Below are 25,324 nucleotides of genomic sequence, written 5' to 3' on the forward strand. Positions count from 1 at the left end.
TCAGGGTTATAAAAGGGTTTGTTTATTTAGTTATTTATTAAAATTATGCCACCCATCTCCTATCCAGAGACTCTGGGCCGCTCGCAATGAAATACAATCCTACAAAGGCCTAAATGAGAAAGAGGAAAAGGCTGGCAACCAAGAAGAGGGGAGTGGGGCCTTCTCCCCTCCCCACTGGGGCCTCAAGTTAAGCAGCAGAGCCGGGGAGGACAGGCGGACGGGGATGGATCCCACCTCGAGAGGTCCCATGGTCCGTGGGGGAGGGGGCATGGCAGAAAAGGCCCTTCTCCTAGACCCCCCCCCCGGCTGAAGCTCCTTCACCAATGGGGTCTGTCGGAGTGAGTGGAGCAGGCTAATCCCATTGGGACGAGGTGGTTCCTTTCATCACCTGGTCCCATAAAGGGCTTTAAGGACAAAAGCCAACACCTTGAATTGGACCTGGAGGCAAACTGGGAACTAGTGCAGGCAGGACTGGGGTTGTAATGGGAGTGTGTGCGTGGGCATGCATAGCTAAGTCTGGAAGACTTGTAAAGGCCTCCTGGCTCTGCAGCACCTGTGTGTGTTTGTGTTGGTGTGGCTTCTCTGGCCCCTGGACAGCCTGTCTCCTCTCCTTTAGGATGAAGCTCTGACCTGCACTGCGCTCCTCACCCCAAGCATAGCAGCTCTGAAAGGCTCCAGAGCTCTTTCTCCCTCCCTTCAGGAGGACCCTGGCCCCCACTCGCCCTTCCTTCCGAGCTGCAACCTGGGGCTCCCCAGCTGCAGGAAGAGTAAGGAAGGCCAGCTGGAGGGATGGAGGCCTTGGAGGTTCGACGCCCAGCTGAGGCTTGGGGATGCAGAGCCAGAGGGGGGATGGGGAGGCCGGGGGAGGCAAGGTGCCCGGGGTGTCCGCCGGGCCCCCTTCTGTAGCCACGGTTCTAGGAAGACCTGAAACTGGAAAGGGGCACAAGCCGGGGCAGCTACAGCCTGCAAAGGCTGCTTGACCCACCACCCATGTTCCCTGCTGACTGTCCGGAGAGCTGCAAATTGTGAAGTGGAGAAATGGGATTTCCAGCACTGGGCTTCACCTGCTTTTACCTGAAAAGGTGCAACGTCTATTCCTCTCCGAGTTTGAGCACAACCCCCCCTTTGTGCTCAATGGGTTCCCTGCCCCCGAGAAGCCTCTCTTCGATGCCCGGAGGAGAGGCTTCTAGACGGGCTCCACGGAGAACTCCGGGGAGGCGAGGCTGCTCTGGAGGGCACAGCTGAAGGCCCGGTAGCCAGAGAAGAAAGTGGCCTTCGGCCCGGGCAAGCTCTCAGGCCCCCCAGAGGCCTGCAGGGCAGAAGCTCCCAAGGCCCCTCCTGGCTGGGGAGGGAAAAGCCACGTTTCTGGGGCAGCGGCTCCGTAAAGGGAGAAGGCGTCTTGACCAATTGGGAAGCCTCCAGAAGTGTCCGGCAGCGGCAGAAGACCCGCCCCAGACGCGCCCCAGGCCTGCTGGCTTTGGCCTTCCTGGGCCAGGCCAGGCCACTGACTCCAGGCCGGGCAGAAGCCGCTCGCCGGCTGAGCCTCCAGGCTGCTGAGGGACTTGTAGCCCAGAGCCAAGCGGGCGGCAGGGAGGGCAGTGCAGGAGGGATCGGTCGGCGAGCTCTCCAGCCCAGGCAGCCAGTCGGCTTGTCCTTCAGGAGCGTACAGGCCTGGCCCCGATGAAGGCAGCTCCAGCCCACAGCCCTCGGCCTCCACTCGGCAGCCTTGATAAGCCGGCTGGGGGAGGCCCTGCAGGCAGATGGGCTCCTCTGGAGTAAAGCCACTGTGGGTGGAGGTTGCCAGGCCCCCCGGATCCCCTGTGCTCAGGACACCACCCACAAGGTCCCTGAAGAGGCCGGCCACAGCGTCTTCGTGCTCCATCCGCATCTCCACGGGCTCCGTCTCTTCCTCTGCCTCTTCCGGGCTTCCTGCTTTGACCTCTCCGGCACTGCTGCCTGCGGTTAGGGAGCCTTGGCTCAGGAAGACTTCTTCGGGGACCAGAAAGGGCTCCCGGGTCACACACGGAGGCTGGGGAGGGAGACCGGCAGCCCCTTTGCTCGGAAACGGCCTGCAGTGGGCATGTCAGGAAGAAAAGGCCCGAGGAGGATCAGCCTGCTGCCACAAGGCCCCTTGGCCTCCCCACTCCCCAGGCTCTCCCCTGGCTTCCATGATGCAGCCAGGGACAGCGCCAGAGCAGCCGATCCAGCCCTGGCCTTCCCTGGAGGCAAGGCCAGCTGCCCGCTCTACCTACCGTCTGCAGGGAGCCGGGTCCATCTTGCCGAAAACCCAAAGCTGAAAGAAGCAGGAAGATGCTTGAGGGGGCTTGCATGGAAGGTGTCCTGCCCCCTCCCCCCCTGGGGAGCCCCCCTGGGGAGCCTACCCATTTCCCCGCTGTGATATCCTCGGCCAGTTTGCTCTTGCGGGGACTTGGGATCCCATCCCACCATTTCCTCTTCACCCTGCAAAGCAAGAGAAGAAGTCGCTTCATTATCTGAAGAAAGGCAGGGAAACTGCAGCAGGACAGACACCCGCCCCCCCCACCCCCGGGCTGGATGCCCCAAACGCCTTAAGGCCCCACACAAGGGGGTTCGTATTAGGTGCCGTTGGCAGGGGCACAATATTGCCTGGTTCCCCTCCTCTCCTTCAGGCGGATTCCAATCGGGGAAGGAAATTGAGGCTAAGAACTTGGGGAAATTCCTCAGGGCCGGATCTCTCTCCACGTCTGGTCAACATCTACAGGAGGCCACTGAATGAGGCCGGCCTGGGGTCAGTTGATGCCCAACTGTGTCTCTTGGTTGACCAGGGAAGCTTTTGAAGTTGTATCTCGAGGGCTTTGGATGGGGAGGAGCAGGTGCAGGTTCATTCCTAACCAAAGTGAATGACTGGATGCATGGAAGATGTAATTAAGGACCTGCCAACCTTCTTGGTTGCTCATCCCAGCTGGACCTCCTGGATGTGTAGCTCTTGTTTGCATGCCAGATGACGGCTATAATTAGATTAGTTTTTGCACAGACCCATCTTGTGCACCAATTGTGTCCTTTGCGGGATCAGGAAGTCCTACAGCTGTGCTACTGCCATGTACCCTACACGGGTATGGCCTTGAAGACCACCCAGAAGCTGCATCGTGTGCAGAATGCATCATCTGAGTGGTAATGGGTGCACCTCGCTTCACCCCGGCAGCACCCCCACCCCATAAACAAGTTGCCAGACAGCTTTTGGGTAAAATTCAAGGTGGTTCTTGTTATGGCTCAGGGCCTGGTTACCTGCATATCTCCAGGTACGCCTGGCCATCTTGCTAGATCCAGCCAAGCGCCTGGTTATTAAAACCGTGTCCTGTTGTGAACAACTCTTGAGACAGGGCTGTTCTAGCGCTGGCTGTGTCCGTGGGGCAGAACCCCCCACCCAATATCTGCTCAATAAGGCTCCTGCAAAAGGCAATTCCAGATCCCACCCCGAGGAGGGGATTCTATTCCCTGGTTTTTGAGTTTGCTTCTCTAATATAGTAATATTTGTTTTCTGTTTACTGTTTCCTACTTATTTTCCTGATTGAAATGTTGTCCATGGCTGAGAGTCACTTGAAGAGGCTTAAAAAACGAACCAACAAGCAGACCGATTCATGAAACCCACCATAGGCAACAGAGGTAGCCAAAGAGAATGAGACCAATGACGATCACGCACAACCAAACAATGTGCATCCAGGATTTCTTTTCCGAGCTGGGCTCAAAATCTGCAAAGGAAGGAAACGGTTACAAAAAGAGAAACGGTGGGAATCAGCACCAACTCAGGACTGCCCAGGTGGCTGAGCTGGAGAGAATTTGGGCCAAGCATAAATACATGTTTCCATGAAGGAGGAGCAGGTGTAGGTGAGAAGCACTACCAGGTTTCTCTCTCTCCCTCCCTCTCCCTCCCTCCCTCCCTCCCTCCCTCCCAACCAAGCTGCCGTAGAACAATAGCTTTTTGAGTGAAGAAATTCTCCACATCATCTTCTCCTTGGACCCACCCCATTAGAAAGGCAACTTCCACTCATATCTTGGACTCCAAAAAAGCAGATTTTGGTGAACTCAGAGCAAATCCCACAGCAGGAGGGACTAATGGGGAAAGGACTTCAAGATCGGTGGAGGTTGCCGAGGAAGCGTATTAAAAGCAGAATTGCAAGCCATGAAGGACAATTTGAGGAAAGGTTGTTGAAAGCAAAGACGAACTAGAAGTCAAAAGAGAGATAGCTGTGGTCCCTGCAGATCTGTGGTCAGGGAAGATGAAGCTCTGATTGAGCTGAGCTCAATGAACAATGCTCAGAACAACTGAAAAGGCTTGTTTGGATATTTTCAACACAAAAAGGAAAAAGAAAGAAAATGGAAACCAGCAGTTTAGTGGCAGAGAGAAAATGGTAAAAGAATGTAAACGCTGCTTGATTTCTCCCTGGTTCAGTCTTCTCCAACAAGAATTGTGTATGTCTAGTCCAGTGAAAAGAAGGACTGACGTGATAGCAATATTCCAGTATTTGAGGGGCTGCCACAAAGAGGGGGAGGGGGGTCAACCTATTTTCCAAAACACACAAAGGCAGGACAAGAAACAATGGACGGAAACTAATCAAGGAGAGAAGCAGCCTAGAACTAAGGAGAAATTAAGCAGTGGAACAGCTTGTCTTCAGAGGCTGTGGTACTCCATCACTGGAGGTTTTTAAGGAGAGACTGGCCAGCCTCTTGTCTGAAACGATATAAGGTTCCTGTTTTAGCAGTGGGTTGGACTAAAGACCTCCAAGGTCCTTTCCAATTCTGTTATTCTGTTAACAAAAATAATGGAATTACCATCTGGGAAGTGTCAGTCCTTCCAGCAGCCCTTAACCTGTCCAAAGCAAAGATAACAGCACATCTTAGGTGAGATTAAAGTTTACAATAAATGGCAGATGGGAAAACCATGATTTCAAAACAAATAAAGCTTCAAAATCAAAAAGTGATGATAAAACAGAAGGAAAAGTTTCACTGGAAATACAAGTGGTTCTATTAAAAATAAGTTGGTCCTAAATGCTAAGGAATGGCTATTCCATAATCCAGCAGATTATGCTGCTCACAGGCATCAATAGATTAATAGATCAATAGTTTAATCATCAATAGACAATTAAAAACCAACATAATAACTTCAAGGGTGCCTGCAGACAATCTGATTGAATCCCTACAGCAACAGTCACACTGAATATATATAGCGATAACATCTAATGGGAATGTGATTCTGATATGTAAGAAGAAATATAGAATACATAGATGGAGATTAAATGAGATGCTGCTATAAGCAATCAAGCAATTAAGAACTGTAAAAAAGAGGTTGGTATGCAAAAAAAGTATTCTTGAGAGGACAATTTATATTTCAGAATACTAAATTGAAGAAACAGAGAAAAGATTATAAAGATATAAGTAAAAGAACATGATTTAAAATACCATCTGAAAGAAAAAATATTTTAAAACAAATTAAATGTTTGCAATGCCAGTTTTTAAGCTGATAGATGAAGAAATAGAAACAAAAATGAATTTTGTTGAACAAAATTTTTTTGAATCAGCAAATATACCGTGGAAATGGCTAATATATAAACTGAGGAAAAAAGGATGGGGGAAATGATATTAAAATTATAAAAAGTTAATTAGATAGATAGATAGATATAGAGATAGAGATTATATACAGTAGTTATAATGTATATATAAAGGAGCAAATTCTTTTCATTCATAAAGAAAGGCAAGTACCTACTGTACCAAAAAATTACCAGTCAATTTCTTCACTGCATTAGAACTATAAAGCATTTACGATGGTCTTAGCTGAAAGAATGAAAGATGTTTTGAAGGATTTTGTATATGAAGATCGATGTGGCTTTTTGCCTAAAAGACAGATGAGGGGCAATATAAAATATTCTTTACATACAAGAGTATAATCAATATATGCAACATAATCAAAAACAGGCCATGTTGATATTTTTTCCTGTGGAAAAACATTTGCCAGTTTGAAATGGATTTTTTTGGAAACAATGGATTTTGAAGATATTTTTATCAAATAAGTAAAACTGATACATAACTCACAAACAGCACAAATAGTCGACAATGGTAAATTGCCTTAACCTTGTGAGATACACAAAGGAACAAGATGAGCTTTCACAGCTGTTGTTCAGTTTGGCTTTGGAAGTTCTTACGAGAGAGATAAGATGAAAGAATAAGTGCGGTGAAAGTAAAAAAGTAGTTACCTATATAAAATAAAAAGCATTTGCAGACTGTTTGGTTTTAATAGTTGAAAATTCCTTGGAGGGAATAGATATATTATTGGAAAAACTGAAAGAATTTGGTAAAATAGTTGGAATTAAACTTAATGAAGAAAAAATTAAAATCTTAGCCCCAAAAAATGGAAAATCAAAATGAGCTGATAGGAAAGAGGCCCCAAAGCTGCTTTTCCAACCACCTGGTTGTTAGCACTTGCACTGAGAGCCATTGAGGCCACTTGGAAGTTTATCTTCCGGAGGTCTCCTGAATGGTGCAAACGGAGCCTTCCTGGAACTGCCGTGTTGTAAGGGCCGCGGTCTTACAAAACAGTCCTTTCAGCACTTCCAAGAAGGCCCCACCTCCACTTCCACTCTGCTACAGGTGACGCTGAGGACACGGGGTGAGAAACCAAAGATTAAATATACAATTCTGCAGGATGCCAAAGGGAAAAAGAGGCTTAGAATGACCCAATCTTACATTATCTTTGCAGCCTATTGTTTGGTTTGGGTGAAGGATCTGTAAGTGAGTCTCTGGCCTGAGGAGGAAACAGATTTCACCAGGACCAGGTTTCTACCCAGGGACTAGGCCGGGGCCGCCTCAGAAGTGCAGGGGGCTCAGAGGGATGAGTTAAAAGGAGCAGGAAAGGGCTGATCTGAACGGCTGCCAAAGGAGCACCCATGTCAGTCCGGAAACGCAGAAGTTCTCCTTCAGAGCTCCCAGGCATTTGGAAGGAGTCGCATCCGTTGCGCAGCTGTTGCTTCCCATGCACTTCTTGCACCAAGAGTAAGAAGATGGTGTGAAGGCTCGGGCAAGGACTGAAACTTAGAGGGAGCAAGACTAGGAGTCTGGGGACACAGAACGAGGTGGGTGGCCCTTGTCATGCCCCTGTTGGAGACTGAATCCGAGGAGGAAGACGAACAGCTGACAGGGAGTAGGAGTGTGGCTCTGTTGGCTGTGGAGAAACTGGAGAAGGGCAAAGTCCGGCTGGGCAGAGCAGGGAAGAGGTAGAACAAGGGAGAGGGGGTTCAAAGGAAGACCCAGGCCCACCCCCTCTTCATCCTAGGGCACACAGGGAGGAACAGAGAAGGGAGCAACATGGGTTGCGTGGCTTACAGGGGAGGAAAGGGCCCTGATTCCTTTCATTAGCCACAGCTGGGAAGAGAGTTTAAAAGAAATGCAGGCTGAGTGCAGCAGCTGCTGGGAACAAACATGAGTTTATCTTGTGTTGACTTTGCTTATCTGTGTTCCTGGCATCCTCCCAACTGGGTTGAATTACTGCCGTTCCTTCACATCTGGAATTCCTTCTCTTGCCCTGCCAGACTAACTATCTCAACTTGCCTTGTTTGGACTTATAGTTACACTTTTTGTTGACCACGTTTTGGACTTGATTCTCTTCAGCCAAAGGCTGTTCCTGGGAGAGATTTTCTCCAGCCAAGAAGGTATCCAGGACATTTGGGACAAAGTTGGAGTTAATAAAGGAACTCCTACTGATTATCTGACTGTGTTGCCTTTGTGCCATGCCCCAGGTCATCACAGCCCCACATCAGACCGTGGTTCAGTGGGTTCCTCTTCAGCCCATCATATTTCTTCATGTCTTGCCTGAGACAGGATATGAGTGGTTGCCACAATCTAAGGCTCCACTAGTTCCAAGAATTTTACGTGCAAACCCATTTCTGCATTCTTTTAAAGCGTTTCTTGTGAAATGAAGGAGACTTAGCATATCGTGAGATTTTTAAGTTCAGGATTCCATCCTCAGAACCTCATCAAGCTCTGCATTTCCTCAGGCGGGAAAAAAGGCTTCCCCCCTTTAGCTTTGCAGGACTGGTGATCTCTATGTGGTCTCCTCTCCTTCCTTTGTCCCATCTCTTCTAATGGACAACACTTTAAGTCTTCACCAAAACACTCTCTTCCATTACTTGTGTGTTTCCAGTCTTGGCTGGCTACTCTTGCAGAGTGCAAATTCTGACGCCAAAAGAACCATAAATTGGCTTTTAAAAAGTATTGCTTCCTTTAGCAAAATGTTGCTGTTTCTGTCTTATTACTAGCCTAAAATATCTAAAAGAGCAATTAATTAATTCTTCTTAGGCTATAATTCCTGTTTGTGGTTATATACTGTAGACAAGATTGCATTTTTCACAATACAATTAAACCAACAGATTACCTCCAATCCCTTTCCCTGAAGGAATCTAATAAATTAAGGGGAAATTATTCCACTTGAATGGGGACAATCTAACACCGCCCTCCAACAAGAAAAGTTGTTAATTAACCTTGGAAACATTCTTTGTTGAACAGGAATTACATACTGTAGAAAAATCCCCCCTTTAATCTTGCGCCCAGCTAATTGCAGTATTACAGCATCTACTTAAAAATATAAAGAACGCTTAGCTGAAACCCTTTAGAGATCTTCCCCTCCTGAAGTGTTGATGATGGGGGCCCAATTCAGAATAGTTGTAACCGGCAAACACTCAGGAAGTTCTTCTGTTTCCCACCAGACTGTTCCACGGTTGGTTTGCCCTGGGAAGAGGAGAGGCAGCTTCCCCAGAGCCAAAGTGGCCTTGAGCCCACTCACCATTGAGCCACTGAGTAGTCGCACTCCACTCACTCCAGGTTTCTCCCCAGAGTTTCAAGCCATAGCGCACCCTCGCTTCGTAGGTGGAGTCTGACTGGAGCTTGTCTGCAAAGATCGTGTGATGGGATGAGTCCTCTGGAACAATTATTTTCTGGGAAGAGAAAAACACATGTCAGTACGTGCGCGCGCGCACACACACACGCGCGGAGCAGGTGAGGGAGATACCTTTGAGAGGAAACAGGCAAGACCTGTTAGCCAATAGGGCTGAAAAAATTCCTTAAGTCTTGGGAATCAAGACAACCTTTGGAAGAAGCCGAGAGAGACCCTCCCTGATCCACTGGGATCCAAGGAGGAGGGGAGATCGAGCCCAGTCAGACCACAAGACTGTTGATCAAAGCTGGCTTTGTTCTCCTCTGGAATTGACCCCCTGGGCTGATCTGTCTTAGGGGGCTCCCACCCGATGCATAGCCTGAATCCTGAAGTGGCCCCTTTCTTTCTACTTCGGGGCCCTGGCTACGGGGCCTTGGCCAGCGGGGGAAGAAGGGAAGATCCTGCTGGCTTCTAGGACCCGGCAGATAATGAAGTGTAAAGCGTGTGCTTTATTGTTTTGTACGTCTATTGTCACTTATGGATTTTTAACATTTTCTTAGCTTTTCAAAATGTTCTGAAATTTCCCCCCAGCCCTGCCTACATTTCTGCACGTGTTCATAATATGCTCCTGAATCCGTAGGCATTTGAAGAACAATCTGACCACAGAAAACGTTTGTCTGAGGCACCCGACCTCGAAATGCCTGAGCCTGCTTTCTTTTCAAAGGACAGACTGGCTGAGGGTGCCGGGCTCTAATTTAGGAGCAGGTGAGCTCTCCTTCTCAGGTGCCACCAAAGAAGAAGAGATTTACCTGTAAGCTCCTGGCTAGCTCAGGGTTGAATTGGCAGAAAGCCCAGCTATCCTCGTTTGAGGCTGAGGGAGCAACTACACCATCACGAGAGGATGCTCAGCTTCCAACCCATCAAATCTGCCTTCCTCACCCGTAGAAAGGGGGAGCGGGGATGCCTTACCTTTTCTGTGTGGTTCTGGGGCCAATAGGCAACCTCGTACTTCGCTGCAGGTGTATAAAGTGAGTTTGACACAGCGTAGTCCCTCTTCCAAGTAAGGATGAAAGTGCGGTCCTTCTTGCTCTTCTCGATCCTCAGGTGGACCAGGGGCCTGGGCTTCACTGTGGTGGGGAAGAAGCAGAGGCTGAGACGGGGAGAGGCGTCTGGGGAAGGGGAACCCTGCCGGCAGGGCACTGGCTGGGCAAGAAGCCCACAATTCAAAGCCCCCCCGTATCTTCTCTCATTCTTCCACTTTAGGGACTTTCCGTCTCAGTGTTGGAGGAAGCCCCACCGTGGCTCCTGCCCACCCTGCCATTTACTCCCCCAGGTTCCATTTGCCACCCCCCCCCTCTGTTCAGCGGAGAACTCTCCAAGCAGAAAAGGAAGAAGGCTTGGGATATCAACCGTTAGGATGTCACTGCAGAATTCTTTGGGGCCTTTGTCTGGGAAACAAACCCCAGCGCCATTCCGGAGGCAGAGCCAAGAGACGAACTGATGCACCCAATCTTGCAAATGAATCCTCCCCACCTCCTTTTTCCTGTCCAGCAACTCCTCCAGGCCAACAGGTGCCCCTTTTGCCACCTGAAACCAAAGTTGCTGTGGCTGAGGATGGTCCCGGAGTGGAAAGAGATTTCTCACCAATTAAGTCCATATCCCAGGTCCGGTTGCTCCAGACCTTGGCACCGTTCTCTGTCCTGGCCAGCGATATGTTATACTTGAGTCCTTTGAATTTGTCCTCTGGAATCACGCAGACACACCTGGGGGCAGTGCCTGGGCCCTGCTTCTTCTGCAGAGGGCACTCCTGTGGCTTCCTGGAGAAAGGGCGAGAGAGAGCACACAACCCTTTGTCCATTTCTGCACAGCCAGGGATGGTCTGCAGCAGCGCCAAATACCCTCGCATCCCCCAGGTTGCAGAGAGGCCTCTGTCCACGAAGGGAGCAGCAGATCTTGCAGGCAGCAGCCCCTCATCCAGTCCACTACAAGGATCTGCTCCCCTGAAGAAGTGAAGTGAGCCTCCTGGGCCGGCTAGAGGCAGCCCGGCCTCAGTCCCCTCCACAAGGGGTGCGGGAAGCGCAGCCTGAGAGAGTCTACTTTCCCAGAGAGGGTGGGGCAGCAGTGGTCAGCAACCTCTTCAGGTCTGCATTACCCAGGATGCCCTGGGAAAATTTCTTCTCAAGAAGGAAACAGTAGCAGCGTAACAGAGTTGGAAGTTGGAAGGGACTCCCCCAGTCCCTCCTTACTAGTTTCAACAAGCTGAGTTGCTCTAATTGTATTTATTTATTTATTTTTATATGTCAAACATGTATTAGCAATAGCAATAGCACTTAGACTTATATACCGCTTCACAGTGCTTTCCAGCCCTCCCTAAGTGGTTTATAGAGTCAGCCTCTTGCCCCCAACAATCTGGGTCCTCATTTGACCCACCTCAGAATGATAAAAGGCTGAGTCAACCTTGAGCCTGGTGGGATTTGAACTGCCAAATTGTTGGCAGCTGGCTGCAGAAGTAGCTTGCAATACTGCACTCTAACCACTGCGCCACAGAGGCTCCTATGTATTAGATAACATGTATAAGTATAAACATGATTATGAATACATGAAATTGATACAAATAAAAGAAGAAACAATAGGACAGGGATGGTAGGCACATTGGTGCGCTTATGCACGCCCCCTACAGACCTCTTAGGAAAGGGGTGAGGTCAATAGTAGACAGGCTAAGGTTAAAGTTTTTGGGGAGTCAGGTAGAGGATTCCAGACATTGGCCACTCTGTGGCTGAAGTCGTATTTCCTGCAATCAAGTTTGGTGTGGTTTACCTTGAGTTTGTATCTATTGTGTGCCCTTGTATTGTTGTGGTTGAAGCTGAAGTAGTCATTGATGTGTAAGACATTGCAGTAGATAATTTTATGTACTACGCTTAGGTCAGACTAGAGTCATCGTCATTCTAGGTTGTCCAAGCCTAAAATTTCAAGTCTAGTGGCATAAGGTATTCTGTTGTGAGTAGAGGAGTGAGAACTCTTCTTGTGAAATATTTCGGGACTTTCTCAACTGTATTAATATCAGATATGTAATGCGGGTTCCAGACTGATGAGCTGTATTCAAGTATTGGTCTAGCATATGTTCTGTATGCTCTAGTTAGTAGTGTGATATTACCAGAGAAAAAGCTACGCAGGATTAGGTTAACAACTCTTAATGGCTTTTTGGCTATGTAGTTACAGTGGGCTCTAGCACTTAGATCATTAGAGATGAGAACTCCAAGGTCCTTGACAGAGTTTGGATCATCAACAAGGTCTTGACTATTCAGCCTGTATTTTATTTTCTGATTTTTTTTGCCAATATGTAAGACAGAGCATTTATTTGTTGAGATTTGAGATTTTTGTGATTAGAGCCCATTCATGACTGCTGAACCAGACAGGCGCTGGTTGCCTCTCTGACTACAAACCGCTTCGCCTGTAAGAGACCTTGCAGAACTTTCATTGCCCTGCGTTAACCATCCAGGCGTTTCCATTGGACCAACATGGAGATGCTGGGGAGCGGACTGTCTCCTCAGGGCTACCACAGTGCCTTACCAGTCTACCAAAAAGTTAATTTGCCTCTGCCAAATGGGAGAGCCAAACGTCTCACGAAGGAACTAAAATTTTGCCAGAAGAAACCAGACACAATATCGTAACATCAAGCAAGTTGGATGGACACAATTACAGCCATGTTGGGTGCACCACCAGAAAACCTGAAGAAGCAGGTCGGGGACAGATGATCTGCCACGTCCTTTGAATGACTTGATGCTCTCTTGAGGACATGTAAGCATCATTACAGGAGAGAGTGCTGGACAGTCATCCTGTCAGTGGCCCAAATCAATTCCCTGTGGCAGAGTGAGTACAGATGGAGGAAGTTGCACAGCTACTCCAAGGAGTTTGACTGACCGCTTGGTTCCCCAGTCCCTGCAACTAGAAGAGTCCCTGCTTCATAACTGACCCCACACCTCCTACCCTTGGACACTCAACACACAGCTTTGTGCCCCTCAACCACAACACACGGCTTTGCTAATACTTACTTTGCAAGAGCTGACTGGTAGAGTACGTTAAACTCCGCACTGCAGTTGGTGACGGCATCCACCTCCCAATGACAAACCAGTTCAGTGGCAAAATCGGTGTGGCACCTTGGCTGGACATTCTTTGAGGATGCAACTAGGAAAGTACAAAAGAAGAGGAGCTACTTGACGAAGCTGATACGTTCAGACAAATAGTCTGGCACAGCTTAAGGTGCAGAAAAGCGAAAGAATCCTAGGGAACATTTCTTGATTGGATCACATCGCTCCATGGCTGGGTTTCCTCGACCGAAGGAGCAGGGCCCCCCCAGGCCTGCGTAACTTTCTTTGTTTGGATATAAGCAAAGCATCAGCCTGGTTGTAGTCCAGTTCCTGGTTATAAATAGCACTTGTTATAAACATGGGGCTGCGATCTGTGTTACTGCCCAGCTCTTCTCCCTAACTGCACAGGATCGGAGCAGGGCTTTCTCTGACCATGGCATCTCCCGATTTTGGATGCAGACTTTCTGTAGATGGGTCTGCTTATGCCACAGACAACTTATGCCACCCACCCCCCTTTTTCTGTCATGGAAGAGGGGGAGCCTCCTCCTTCACCTCAGCCCAGAGAGCCGAAGAGACCCCTCCTCTTGCTTGTCAAATAGCCCGAGCCAAAAGGGTGGATGGTACCTACCCTCTCACATGAGGCAATACGTTATCATTATGAGAAAATAACTGTAACAGTAATTAATGCAGATACAAGAAGGTTTTGGTGGATTGATGGTGAACTTACCTAGAAAACACTACCTAGTAAGTATGAATCTCCGGGTGGAAAGGCAACTGCAGGGACATATTGTTCTAAGGATATTGTTGCCAAATCTAGGAGTGCATTAATTGCTGAAAACAATCACAATATTTCTATAGAAGAAAGAGGAGGAGGAGGGGGGGGAGGAGGAGGAGGGGGAGAAGAAGAAGAAGAGGAAGAAGGAGGAGGAGGAGGAAGAAGAGGAGGAGGAGGAGGAGGAGGAAGAAGTTGAAGAAGAAGGAAGAGGAGGAGGAGGGGGAAGGGGAAGGGGAGGAAGAAGAGGAAGAGGAAGAAGGAGGAGGAGGAGGAGGAAGAAGAGGAGGAGGAGGAGGAAGAAGTTGAAGAAGAAGGAAGAAGAGGAGAAGGGGGAAGGGGAAGGGGAAGAAGAAGAAGAGGAAGAAGGAAGAAGGAAGAAGGAAGAAGGAAGAAGAAGAAGAAGAAGAAGAAGAAGAAGAAGAAGAAGAAGAAGAAGAAGAAGAAGAAGAAGAAGAAGAAGAAGAAGAAGAAGAAGCAGCAACAGCCTTCCATGCCTTCATTCTACACAAAATCAGGTCTAGGGCGGGACCTTTGATTAATGGCCAAGTGTCACAAAGGGGGTACAGAAATTATTAATGGACTCATCTCATTCTATGTGGACTAATCCACAGAATTTATGATAGCACAAGCTGCCCAGAGTCACTTGGTTGAGTTTGTGGCTAAAGAAATTGAATAACAAATTACCATATTGAAAGTTGCAAGCTGAACCAATTTAGCGGCAATACCTACTGAAAAGAGTTGCAACATCAACAGTAGCAATCTAAGCACACCTCTGATCCATAACTGAGGATTCTCAACAGAAAAACCAGAAGGAAGACAATGTGGCAACAGCCACAGGCAAAGAGGGGCTCAACTGCAGCCCCGCCCATCTAAAGGCTGCATCGCCTCTGAAGTAAAAACCAGCCCCAGCATTCCAAGATTTTGCTTCTCTCTATGGCCACAGTCCCCCCAAATGGACCACGGGCTGTAGTGGCCCCCTCAGAGGATCACTCTCAACCCTTGGGACAAACCCATCGCCACAAACAATTCAGCAACATCCCTATTCTGGCAAACACAGCCCCGTTTTCTTTTCTTTTGGGGCCTCACATCCAGGCCCTAAAATCCTTGGAAAAGTGACAGCCTTATCAAAGACTTGAACCAGGCCAGCAGTTAATACCAGGTTAACTTCCCCTTTCGTGCCGCAGATAGTTTGAGTTTTGCATACTTCTTTACCAGCCCCACCAGGGAGGACAAAGGCCGAGGGCTGTCTTGCTTTAGTCAGGAGCCCACCTTCTGGAAGGCGCAGCCTCTGCCGGGGTGTGAATCCTTTGTGGCTGGTTGCCTGCTGTTTGCTAATGATCACCTGCCTTTGTTCTCCAAAGGCGTATAAAAGCTACACTGCCCCGCTTCCCCTTTGTACTGTACAGAACAAACAGGTTGCAATTTTCTGCATTGTCCAATAATTGGCTACTTTGCACCAGGAAAAACAAACCTGGCATTTGGACAGGCCAGTCTGCGGTTTGCCTCTGAGGCTGAATGTTTATACACTCTGACTGTAAAGTTCAGCTATAACTTAAGATCACGATGTGCCAAAAATGAACTTAAGCAGAAGCTTTGAAGAACAAAATCTAACTTTAATTGATCCACCAGGTTAGGGTAAGACCTTTCCTCGCATACACATAAGATGGATGTGTGAGGATGGTTAAAAAAGCATGTAGAAATGTAAAGCCTTCTTATACTTTTAAGATTCTTTAGAAGTAGAGTAACTGCATTGTAAAACACTCTAACTTTCCTGCAAAAGACAAATGTCCTCTGGGACTGTTTATCTTTCATTATCCTCCTATTGTCCTGCTAATTGATCACAATGACCACTTAAGGAGGCTATTAACAGCATACTTCAAAAGCTGTGTATTGCTCCAGATGTAGGGGGTATGGTCCATTCAGATTGATTTAGATGGGACAATCATGTGTCTCAATAGGCAAGGGGTGTAACTGATTGCAGGCATGTGTTATTACTTGTTTTACAACACGTGAAAGATTACAGAAATATTTTCTATAACAGCAAGATAAGAACTGCCTATAGAGTGATTAATACTTCTACGTATATTAAGAAAACAACTGCCTAACGTCAAGATAAGACATGCCTATAGAGTAACTCTACTTAACGCTATATTTTACTACATTTCTTTATTTATTATCCTTCATGACAAATGTCTGTTTATTATTCCCCAGGTATCTGGGTGGGTTTGGAACAAACCTTGGCAGAGATCACCTCACAGACCGCAATGCGAGGCTGGAGCCTCCTGAACAAGTTTACACTAGAACGTTTACTTTCCCAAAGAATTCCAATCCCTCTTCCTGGCTCAGCCTTTTAGGGAGCTGCAAAGAAAGGCTGCTGATATGCAGTTGCTAAACCAGGAATGCGAGTGGAGCCTGCAAATTGTAGGTAGCAATTTAGTAGCAATTTAGAGTGCATTTGTCTCCTAAATCGGTGCTTCTCAACCGTGGCAGTTTCAAGATGTGCAGATTTCAACTTCCAGAATGACTCCCTGGACAAGACGTGGGAGCTGACGTCCACACACCTCCAAGCTGCCAAGGTTGAGAAACAGGGTCCTAAACAGGAAGGTGTCTTTTCTGCTTTATGTCCCAGAGGGCAGGGACCACCCAGCAGTTGCTGTCAGTGTATATCTGCACACTTAGCTCCCGCTTCTCAAATGGGGTCTCGCTTCTCTTCGAGCTTGAAGGAGCCTCTTGTGGCCCAGAGGGGACGCCATGGCTCTCGAGATGGCTCTGACCGGTCGACACCCTTTCTTCATCTTGAACAAATGTTTTTATTGACGTAGTTTTCGTATTTCTGAACCACCCATCTCTCTCTGGGTGGTATACAATAAAATGTTAAAATACAGAACAGTGTATATGAAAAGTAAATACTGTAAGAGGAGGCAAGACTTTAAAATTAGTCAAAAGGTGAGGGGAGGGTTTGGGGGGGATTTTAAGCAGCCCCACGGCTGCCAGCTCCCCCAGCCCCCCCTGGCAAGGCTGTAAAGCAGGGGGCTCCAAACTTGGCAATTTTAAGACGTGTGGACTTCAACTCCCAGAATTCCTCAGCTAGCTCTTCAGCCAGAATTCTGGGAGTTGAAGTATGCAAGTGTTAAAGTTGCCAAGTTTGGGGACCCCTGCTGTAGAGGCATGTCTTCGCTCCTTTTCGGAAGGCCGGGAGACTGAGGGCCTGCCTCCTCTCGGGTGGGGGTGGGGGTGGGGGAAGAAGAATATTCCACAGATGAGGGCAACAACAGAGGCCAATGACGTCTCACTCCCATATTTGGACCTGAAACCCGTCTGAAAAGGGCCCAGGTCATCAGTTTGCTCCTCTACCACCTTCTCGGTCACCTTCCCTAAAAAGAGAAGATGGGAGACTGGACAAACGTTGTCCAGAATGGTGGGGCCAGCAGTGGCCACTTAAGTAGGGAGCACACCAGCACCTCTTTAAAAGGAACTGGGAACACCCCATCCAACAAGGATGAATTCCCCATCGCTTGGACCCACCCCCGGCGCCTTAAGCAGCCAGGAGCAGCACAGATGGAATGCGCAGGGGGTGGCAGTTTGCATTCCGAAGGATCCTGTCCCCTTCCTCAGCTCCAACAGAATCAAACCCTTCCCAGATAACTGGATAAGCCTCCCAGGGCTTGCATCACACTTGGTGTTCAACTGAGAACTGAGTGATTTAATCTCCAGACGCCTGGAAAATTCCTCTGCACAGCCCTGTGGATAGATGTTTGGGTCATCCTTTCCAAGCAGAGTCCGCCTGACCCTAAACAAGGCCACTGGGTGGCATTCTGCAGAGCTTGGCTGCTCTTACCTCCACAAGTAGTGGTGGCCTTAACTCACGTTTGGCCGAGTTCGTTCTTCCTTTTCCTCCCGCACCCCGCTAGGCCTCTCTCGACCCTTTCCAGCTCCCTCAACGCCTCCGGGAACTGTGTGGAGTGAGGTGCCTAAGACTCTGCCTGACTCCCTTTGCCTCAGCCGGGCCCTGTAGTGGATGGGCAGCTATTTCTCCCAGCTCCCTCTGAAACCCAGCTGGGCCCATCAGTTGCTGTGGGTGGAGGAACCCAGAACCCGAACTCCTCTCTTTGCCTAGACAATATATTTATTTCACGCAGAAGCAGAAGGATCTATGCTGCCCCACCTGAAGGCATTGCACACATCCTGTTCGGCTGCAAACTGCATTCTGCAGAAAGGACCGTTTGCTCAGAGCTCTTTTAAAATCTAAAAGACATTGAGACACTTATTTCCTCTTATATTTCTTGCACATCGCTAGTCAAAGAAGATAAAAGGCAAAGAAGGTGACCTAGGAGACTTTGGGTTAAATGTTGCAATTATTATGGACACGCCCTTCTCTTTTCTCTGCATTGGTTTTTTTATATGCTCGCATGACTACAAACCTGCTTTAATTCTGAGTAACCCCCCCATATGATTTTAAACAGACATCCAATCTTTCTTTGGCCAGGGTGAGGATTTCACTGCAGGTGTGTGGAATTTTCCAATTTACCTCTGGGCGGTCATCCTAACCCCAAGCCCTCTCCAAGCCTCTTTCTGGAGGGTCATGATTGGACCTCACTGGACTCCCTTGCTCCCTCCTATCCCGCATTTTTATTTTTACAAAAAAACAGTCAAGGCAGTGAACATCTCCAACAGGCCTTCCTTCTATTCCCCCCGCAAGAGACTACGACCCAGGCATGGAAAAGGTTGGGCCGAGGATGGCTTTGGTGTGGCTTGCTGGTCATGTGACTGGCTGGCGTGGCTTGCTGGTCACATGACTGGATAGGTGTGGTTTAGTGGTCATGTGACTGGGTGGGCGTGGCCAGGTGACTGGCAAACCAAATACAAGTGGTCCTCACTTAATGGCCCGTTGTTTAGCAAGTGTTCTAATTTATGACTGGCCTCCCCAGAGCTACTTGACCTGTTTTTGGAGTTTTGACAGCCATGCACACACATATACACACACTCCCTTCTAACCCTGATGGAGCAGGTCATTGGACTAGAATCGGCAAAGCATCTCTGATTAGACTCTAGTAGTGAATAAAATCTAATCAGAGATGCTTTGCCGATTCTTGTTGATTTGTTTTATTTTTATTTCTTTATTTTATGTTGCTGAATTGCATTGACACGTGTGTCCCTTCTTGTGCACAACCCAGAAGCTTTTGTGATTCTTTGCAGCAAAAATTACCGACCTCTGGCTTTGCTCTACTTTTGAAATGTGCCGGCACTGCCGCGTTCTAGGTGCCAGCCCCGCAGGTCCACCCCATTGAGCCCACTGAACCGGAGGGACCTGCCCAAGCAAGTCTGAGCGAAACAGTGCACCAAGTCAATGGGATGAGCCTGAGAGAGGGAAAGAGAGAGAGAGAGAGAGAAGAGAGAGAGAGAGAAAGAAAGAGAGAAGGAAGAAAAGAAAGCGAAAAGGGAAAGGAAAGATGAAGAAAGATGGGGGGATGAAAGGAAGGGAGAGAAAGAAAAAGAAATAAAGGAGGAAGGAAGTAGGGAGGAGAAAAATAATGAGATATCTATTCTAGTCCAATCACCTGCTCCAGCAGGGTTAGAAGGGAGTGTGTGTGTGTGTGTGTGTGTGTTTGTGTGTTCTCCTTGCAATTTACCAGAACATTTTGATTTTGCCTTCTTCAGAATTGGCACTTTAAAACATTGGGGAAAAGTAATTTTTTAGGGTGGAGATCTGGTCCAATGGATCCTGTTTAAAGCCTCAACAAAATGTGAGAGCTTCCTGATAGTCTTGACCATGGTTCGTCCACAAAACCTTTAATAGAAGCCAAAGAGGCATCAGCTAGCTAGCGCTCTCTCCCTCTCTCTCTCTCTCTCTCTCCCTCTGTCCATCCCAGACTGGCTTTGCTCTACTTTCCCAATGTGCCTGCGGGGCCAGCACTTCGAACATGGATGGATAGAGAGAGAGACAGGCAGAGAGACAGAGAAAGACAGGTAGGTAGGTAGGTAGCTAGCTAGGTAGATAGATATATTGGTAAATAGGTAGGTAGGTAGGTAGGTAGGCAGGCAGGCAAGCAGGCAGGAAGACAGACAGACAAACCTTTTGGATGGTTGTATTGATAGGTATGTAGATAGGTAAATAGATAGATATTGGTAGATAGATAGACAGGCAGGCAGGCAGGTATGTAGACAGGAAGGCAGACAGACAGACAGACCTTTTGGATGGATGGATAGATAGACAGACAGACAGACACAGAACGCAACAGCGGTGACACTTTGGGAAAGTTCGTCACGGGATTCGAGGTGCCGGCTCTGGAGCAGTGCAACAGTTAATGGGGTGAACCTGCAGTGCTGGCGCCTCGAACACCCCCCCCCCGCCGCCTTTTAGTGCCCCTCTGCCAGCCCCCTTGGGGGTGCTAAGAGGTGGCAGGGGAGCATTCGAAGTGCCGGCACCGCAGGTTCACCCCATTGACTGTTGCACCAGAGAGGTGCAAGGGACTCAATGGGGTGAGCCTGCGGAGCCGGCGCATCGAATGCAGCACATGCGAAAGTGGCACATTGCAAAAGTAGAGCAAAGCTGCCTGCCCTGGGCTTCCTCAACCCTGCCTCAACCCCTCCAGGAAGAAGGAACAGCACCGGCCTCTACGACGTGAGTGCCCTGAGAGGGGGGGCAGCTTGGGAGGCTGATCCCTGGCAGGAGGGGCACCCTGTGAACTTGCTGTCAGGCACGGCAAAGCCCCCCTTCCTCTGCCTCCCCCTAGGACAGGGGTCTGCAACCTTAAACACTCAAAGAGCCATTTGGACCTGTTTCCCACAGAAAAACAAAACACCGGGAGCCCCAAGACGTGGGTGGGCGTGGCAACTCAATGTCCCTCCCACTGAGTCACGTGACCCCCCAGGTTTTGTGGTTTTCTGTGTTTTCTATGGGGAAAAGGTTGCTCTCCCTCTCTCCTCCCTCCCTCTCCCATCTCTATCTTTCTCCCTCTATCTCCCTCTCCATCCTTTCCTCCTCATCTCTCTCTTTCTCTCTCTCTCCCCGTGTCTGTGTCTCTTCTCACTCTCTCGGAAAGCCCTGCGTGCTCTCCTTGGGGCTCTTTGCTGTCCCCTTTTCTTTCTTCCTTTTGGAAATCTGGGCTGGCTGAAGAACGAGAGGAGGGGAAGGGAAGCCTCCACCACGGCGTCTGCTCGTTCCTCAGATAGCCCGGATTTCCAAAAGGAAGGAAGAAAAAAGGATAGCGAAGATCTCCAAGTAGAGAATGCAGGACTTTCCGAGAGTGTGAGAAGCTTTTTTTTCTTTCTTCTTGGCGAGTTTTTGGAAATCCAGGTTGGCTGAGGAATGAGTGCAAGTCGTGGCAGAGGCTTCCTTCCTTCCTCCCCCTCTCCTTCTCCTCTCGTGCGCACCCTCCAGGCCCCACCACAGCAGGCTCCACACCCAAATTTAGTGCACTTTACTACGATCCCTCCTCCTCCTCCTGGAGCCCATTACAATGCGGTGTATCGGAGCGGAGCGGTGCAACAGTCAATGGGGTGACCCTGCAGGGCCTCGAACGCCCCCCTGCTGCCTCTTAGTGCCCCCCTAAGGCATCCCACTGGCCCCCAGGGGGCGGTACCGCCCACTTTGGGAACCACTGTTTTAGAATAACATAGCTACTTTCATAATTACCAATTAAGATATAAATTCAGTTCCATTCTTGAAAAGTTTGCAGTTTTGTTTTTAAAAAATCCAAATCTGATTCATCTTAGACTTGCTCCAGTTAACTGTGTTTCCCCAAAATAAGACCGGGTCTTATATTTTTTGGACCACCCAAAAAGGCACCAGGTCTTAATTTTGGGGGGTGGGTGGGGGCGGCAGCTGCTCCTCCCACTTAGGGTGTCCATGGCCTCACTAGACAGCCGATCTGCGCCTCTTTCAGAGCCTGAAGGAAGGTCCTCCGCAAAACAGCTGATCTGAGCCCCTGTGTCTTCTCTAAACAGCACTTTCCTGCTGAGCCTTCAGCATTGAAATCCTGGGATAGGCTGAAGGCTTGGGGGTGGAATAGAAGGGAAGCGCAGCCTGTCCCTTTCAAGCAATCCAATGTCTGTGTGTGTGTGTGTGTGTGTGAGAGAGAGAGAGAGAGGCAAGAGAGAAAGAGAAATGGTGGTGAGGAAACCCTTTCAAAACAGTGTTTCCTGCAACTCTTGTTACTCCCCTCCGCTGTTTCTCTCTCTCACACACACACCCCCAAACAGACATTGGATTGTTTGAAAGGGACAGGCTGCGCTTCGCTTCTCCTGTAAGCAAACACATCCCACAATCTGTCAGAATTGCCTGCCTTTTTGTCCTTTTCTCAAGCAGCAGCAGCAGCCGCCGCCAGGTAGAGGTGGGGAACAGTTCCAGGCACACGGAGAGACACAACTCCTGGCTCTTGCTGGATCAGCGGGCTGGGTCGCCTGAGTTAAAGGACCCAGGTGACAGGGACAGGGAAGTGGCCATGGCCACCCACTTCACTAGTGCTTACTTTTGGGGTAGGGTTTATAATTAGGCACAGCCCAAAATATCAGGGAGGGCTTACTTTGGGGGTAGGTCATATTTTGGGGAAACACGGTATTTCTACTCGCTACTAGCTTAGGAAGATTTGGAGAAACTAAATGAAACTTGTGGTATAGTATCCCTTTTTAATACAGGTGATCCTCATTTAGTAACTGCAGATGAGACTAGCGACTGTCACAGAGGCAGTCATAAAGCAAACAGTCACACGACTGCAGTTTATCGGATCTAGCGGTAGTGATTAAAGGAATGACTGGGCTGTTAGGCACAATGTCACATGACCGCCACCTGCAGCTTCCCACCAGCTTCCCCATTGACTTTGCTAGTCAAAAGCTGGCTGTGAAGGCTGCAAATGGTGGTCATGTAAACATGGGATGATGCATCGCTCATTATGAGGGCTGACAGCCAAGCACACAAATTGTGAACATGTGACTGTGGCGACAACGCAACAAGAGGCAATGCCAAGAACTTGGGGAAAGTCTTATTTCAGGGCATGTCCGTTTGAACCGCTTGCTGAATGAGCAGTCAGAGAGCCAGGGCTGCCCATAGCAGTGGAAGGAAACGGAGGAAACCGGACTAACAAACTGGAATCTCTCGTCTTAGTAAACCAGGAAAGAATTGCTTTGAGCAACATGAAACTTCCATGCTCTTAAAACAAAGTTAGAATTTGGCTCTGTCCTACATATGAATGCTGTAGTAGAATGGTTCTATGGCATCTAGTGCCACTTTAAGCTGAGCATGGTCCTCCTGGCCCTGTTCTCACAATTCCCCATGGATCAAGACAAGGTGGAGATTGGCCGAAAGGATTATGACCTCGTGCGAGAAGGAAAAGGAGACATGGCCCTTTGAAAGCTGTGGTTGTTTTGAGGAATCGCCCAGAGGAGGAAGACTTTTGAACAGTAGAGTCAACCTGTTCTTAGTTCTTCTTTGCCCCTTGCCTCCTTTTTTATTATCATGAGTGTAAAATCGGAAGTTAACCCTGTTGAATTAATGCTGGTCCGTTGTGGACTGTTTCGTTCAGCACTAAACTGACTTAAGGAGAACACCGAGGTCTCTTTAGGTGAGGCAGGTTTGGGAGCCAAGCCCAGAAGCGCGTTCAGAGCTTCGGCGCCGTTTCCGACCCCGCTCCTCGGGGAGGCCGACCCGGGGGAGGCGAGGGGCCGCGCCGCCCTGTTCTGCAAGAGGCGAGAGCCCGACCCGGCCCCACCCGCCGCCGCCCGCGCCCCTCTCGCCCACCCGACGCCGGACTTACGGTGCCACAGGAGGCAGAGCAGCCCCGCCGCCGTCGCTGCCGCGCTCCGCCACGAGCCCATCGCCGCCCGACGCCCGGGACGCGCCGTCCGCCTGCCGCGGCTTCGCCGAAGCGGCCCCGCTGCCTCTTCCGCGAAAGCGCAGGGCGGGCCGCCACGCGGGCGGAGGCGGCGTCTGCTGGGACCGGGCCCTTCCGCGGAGGCCGAGGGAAGGGAGGGAGGGAGGGAGGGCAGGTCGGGAGCCGCCTCCGCCGTGGCCGCCCCCGCTTCCCCCCGGCTTGCGGGCATCCCTTCTGCCGCGCGCCGCTCCTGCCGTTCGGAGGCTGCTGGCCGCGCTGGACGGGTCGCCCGCGTTCCCCAGCCGCCCTCGGTTGCCTTAACCGGCCCGCCTGCGTCCTTTGGCCCAAAGCGGAGGCCGTGCGGGTAGAAAGGGCCTTGGGCGGTCCGGGTCAAGGGGCCGCTGGGCTGGGATTCCGGCTGGCGGGTCTTGGGGGAAGCCGGGCCCAATCCACGTGCCCTGAAAGCGCCAGCAGTCTTTGGAGACGCTTGCCTGTTATTTCTCCGCAGTTGCCCCGGACGGGAGTAAAGACCCCCCCCCCGAAATTCCCAGGCAGGAAACGACCGATGACGACCCCCAGGGGGCTCCTCCACAGACCCTTGGGAACTCCCAGCTGCCTATGGAGGTTGTTCCAATGTCCGTTTGAATGGTTTCATGTAACAGGTTATCTGTGATCATTTTCATATACTTAAAAAGTTAAGGTCATGTCCAACTCTGGTTTCTTACCTGAAGGAGCCAACGGTGTCCATGATCATGTCACCAGCATGACTATAATGCTTCCCACCAAAATAGCACCTGTTCATCTACTCACATTTGCATGCTTTCAAATTGCTCCATGGGCAGCAGGTGGGGCACAAGTGCAACCCTTGGGTCTCCAACTGGCTGTTGGCTTTCCAGCTGACAAGCTCAGCATCTTAAATTGCTGAGACTTCCCACCCCATTGATATAGTTAAAGTGGGCTAAAGACCACTTTGTATACATTATTGTGGCTCATCACAATCATCCATATGTTCTGTACACTGCGCATAATATGAAGCCACTGCTACCAGTTTTTTTTAGCTGGTGTTGCTGTCAGATGCATTGTGTTCTTCCCAAGAACTCACAGTATTTTAACCTGTTCATTTTTACCTACTTTATTTTCCTACCATTTTTTAATTATTATTTGCACATGATAACTTTTAGATATGTTTTGGCAACCGTGTAATGATAAAAAAATGTTAATAATCAATTAGTGTCATCTTACATGAGCCAAATATATGATCCACTGTTTCTTCTGCTTCTTTGCATAATAAACACTTTGAATCCTTTGATGGTTTTTCAAGTTTATGTGTGTGTTAGATAGCCAGCATTTTTTGCCATAACCACAATATCAAGCTGGATTGAAGCTGATTTAAGGCACCAGCTAAAAACCAAGAGGCACTGAGTTTCTAGACCCATCTTAGGCACAAAGCCAGCTGAATCATCTCAGGCCAGTCGCTCTCACTCAGCCCTAGGAAGGAGGCAAGGGTTAATCACTCCTAAAAAAGTTTGACAAGAAAACAGCAGGGAGCAATCCAGGCAATCACCAGAATAGTGACTTAAAGACACAAAACAAAACAATCCCAAACCAAATACGTGGCAGCTTGGGTTAAAAAACAACTAGAGCCCTCAGCGACATACAACACAGATTTCACTAGCAGACTCCGTTCATACTTTGGAAGGTTTGGGGGGCCTTCGAGGACCCCCATGCCTGCTTCTAGAGCAGGGGTCCTCAA

At 49.2% G+C, this 25,324-nt stretch overlaps 1 protein-coding gene across 1 annotated transcript; it reads right to left on the bottom strand.

The window, feature by feature from the left end:
• On the bottom strand, positions 1-23,965 carry IL4R (interleukin 4 receptor). The gene is made up of 9 exons (XM_026704021.2): positions 23,515-23,965; positions 12,952-13,084; positions 10,544-10,716; positions 9,869-10,026; positions 8,810-8,960; positions 3,629-3,728; positions 2,382-2,460; positions 2,253-2,293; positions 1-2,069 (listed from the first exon to the last, which is right to left on the bottom strand). Exons 1-9 carry the CDS (start codon positions 23,798-23,800, stop codon positions 1,187-1,189), a joined length of 2,004 nt encoding a protein of 667 aa, XP_026559806.2. The 5' UTR covers positions 23,801-23,965; the 3' UTR covers positions 1-1,186.
• Positions 23,966-25,324: the final 1,359 nt, after the last annotated feature.

Source organism: Pseudonaja textilis, chromosome 14, assembly GCF_049901715.1.
Source record: "Pseudonaja textilis isolate UNSWEBS1 chromosome 14, rPseTex1.2, whole genome shotgun sequence".
NCBI classification, from domain to species: Eukaryota; Metazoa; Chordata; class Lepidosauria; order Squamata; family Elapidae; genus Pseudonaja; species Pseudonaja textilis.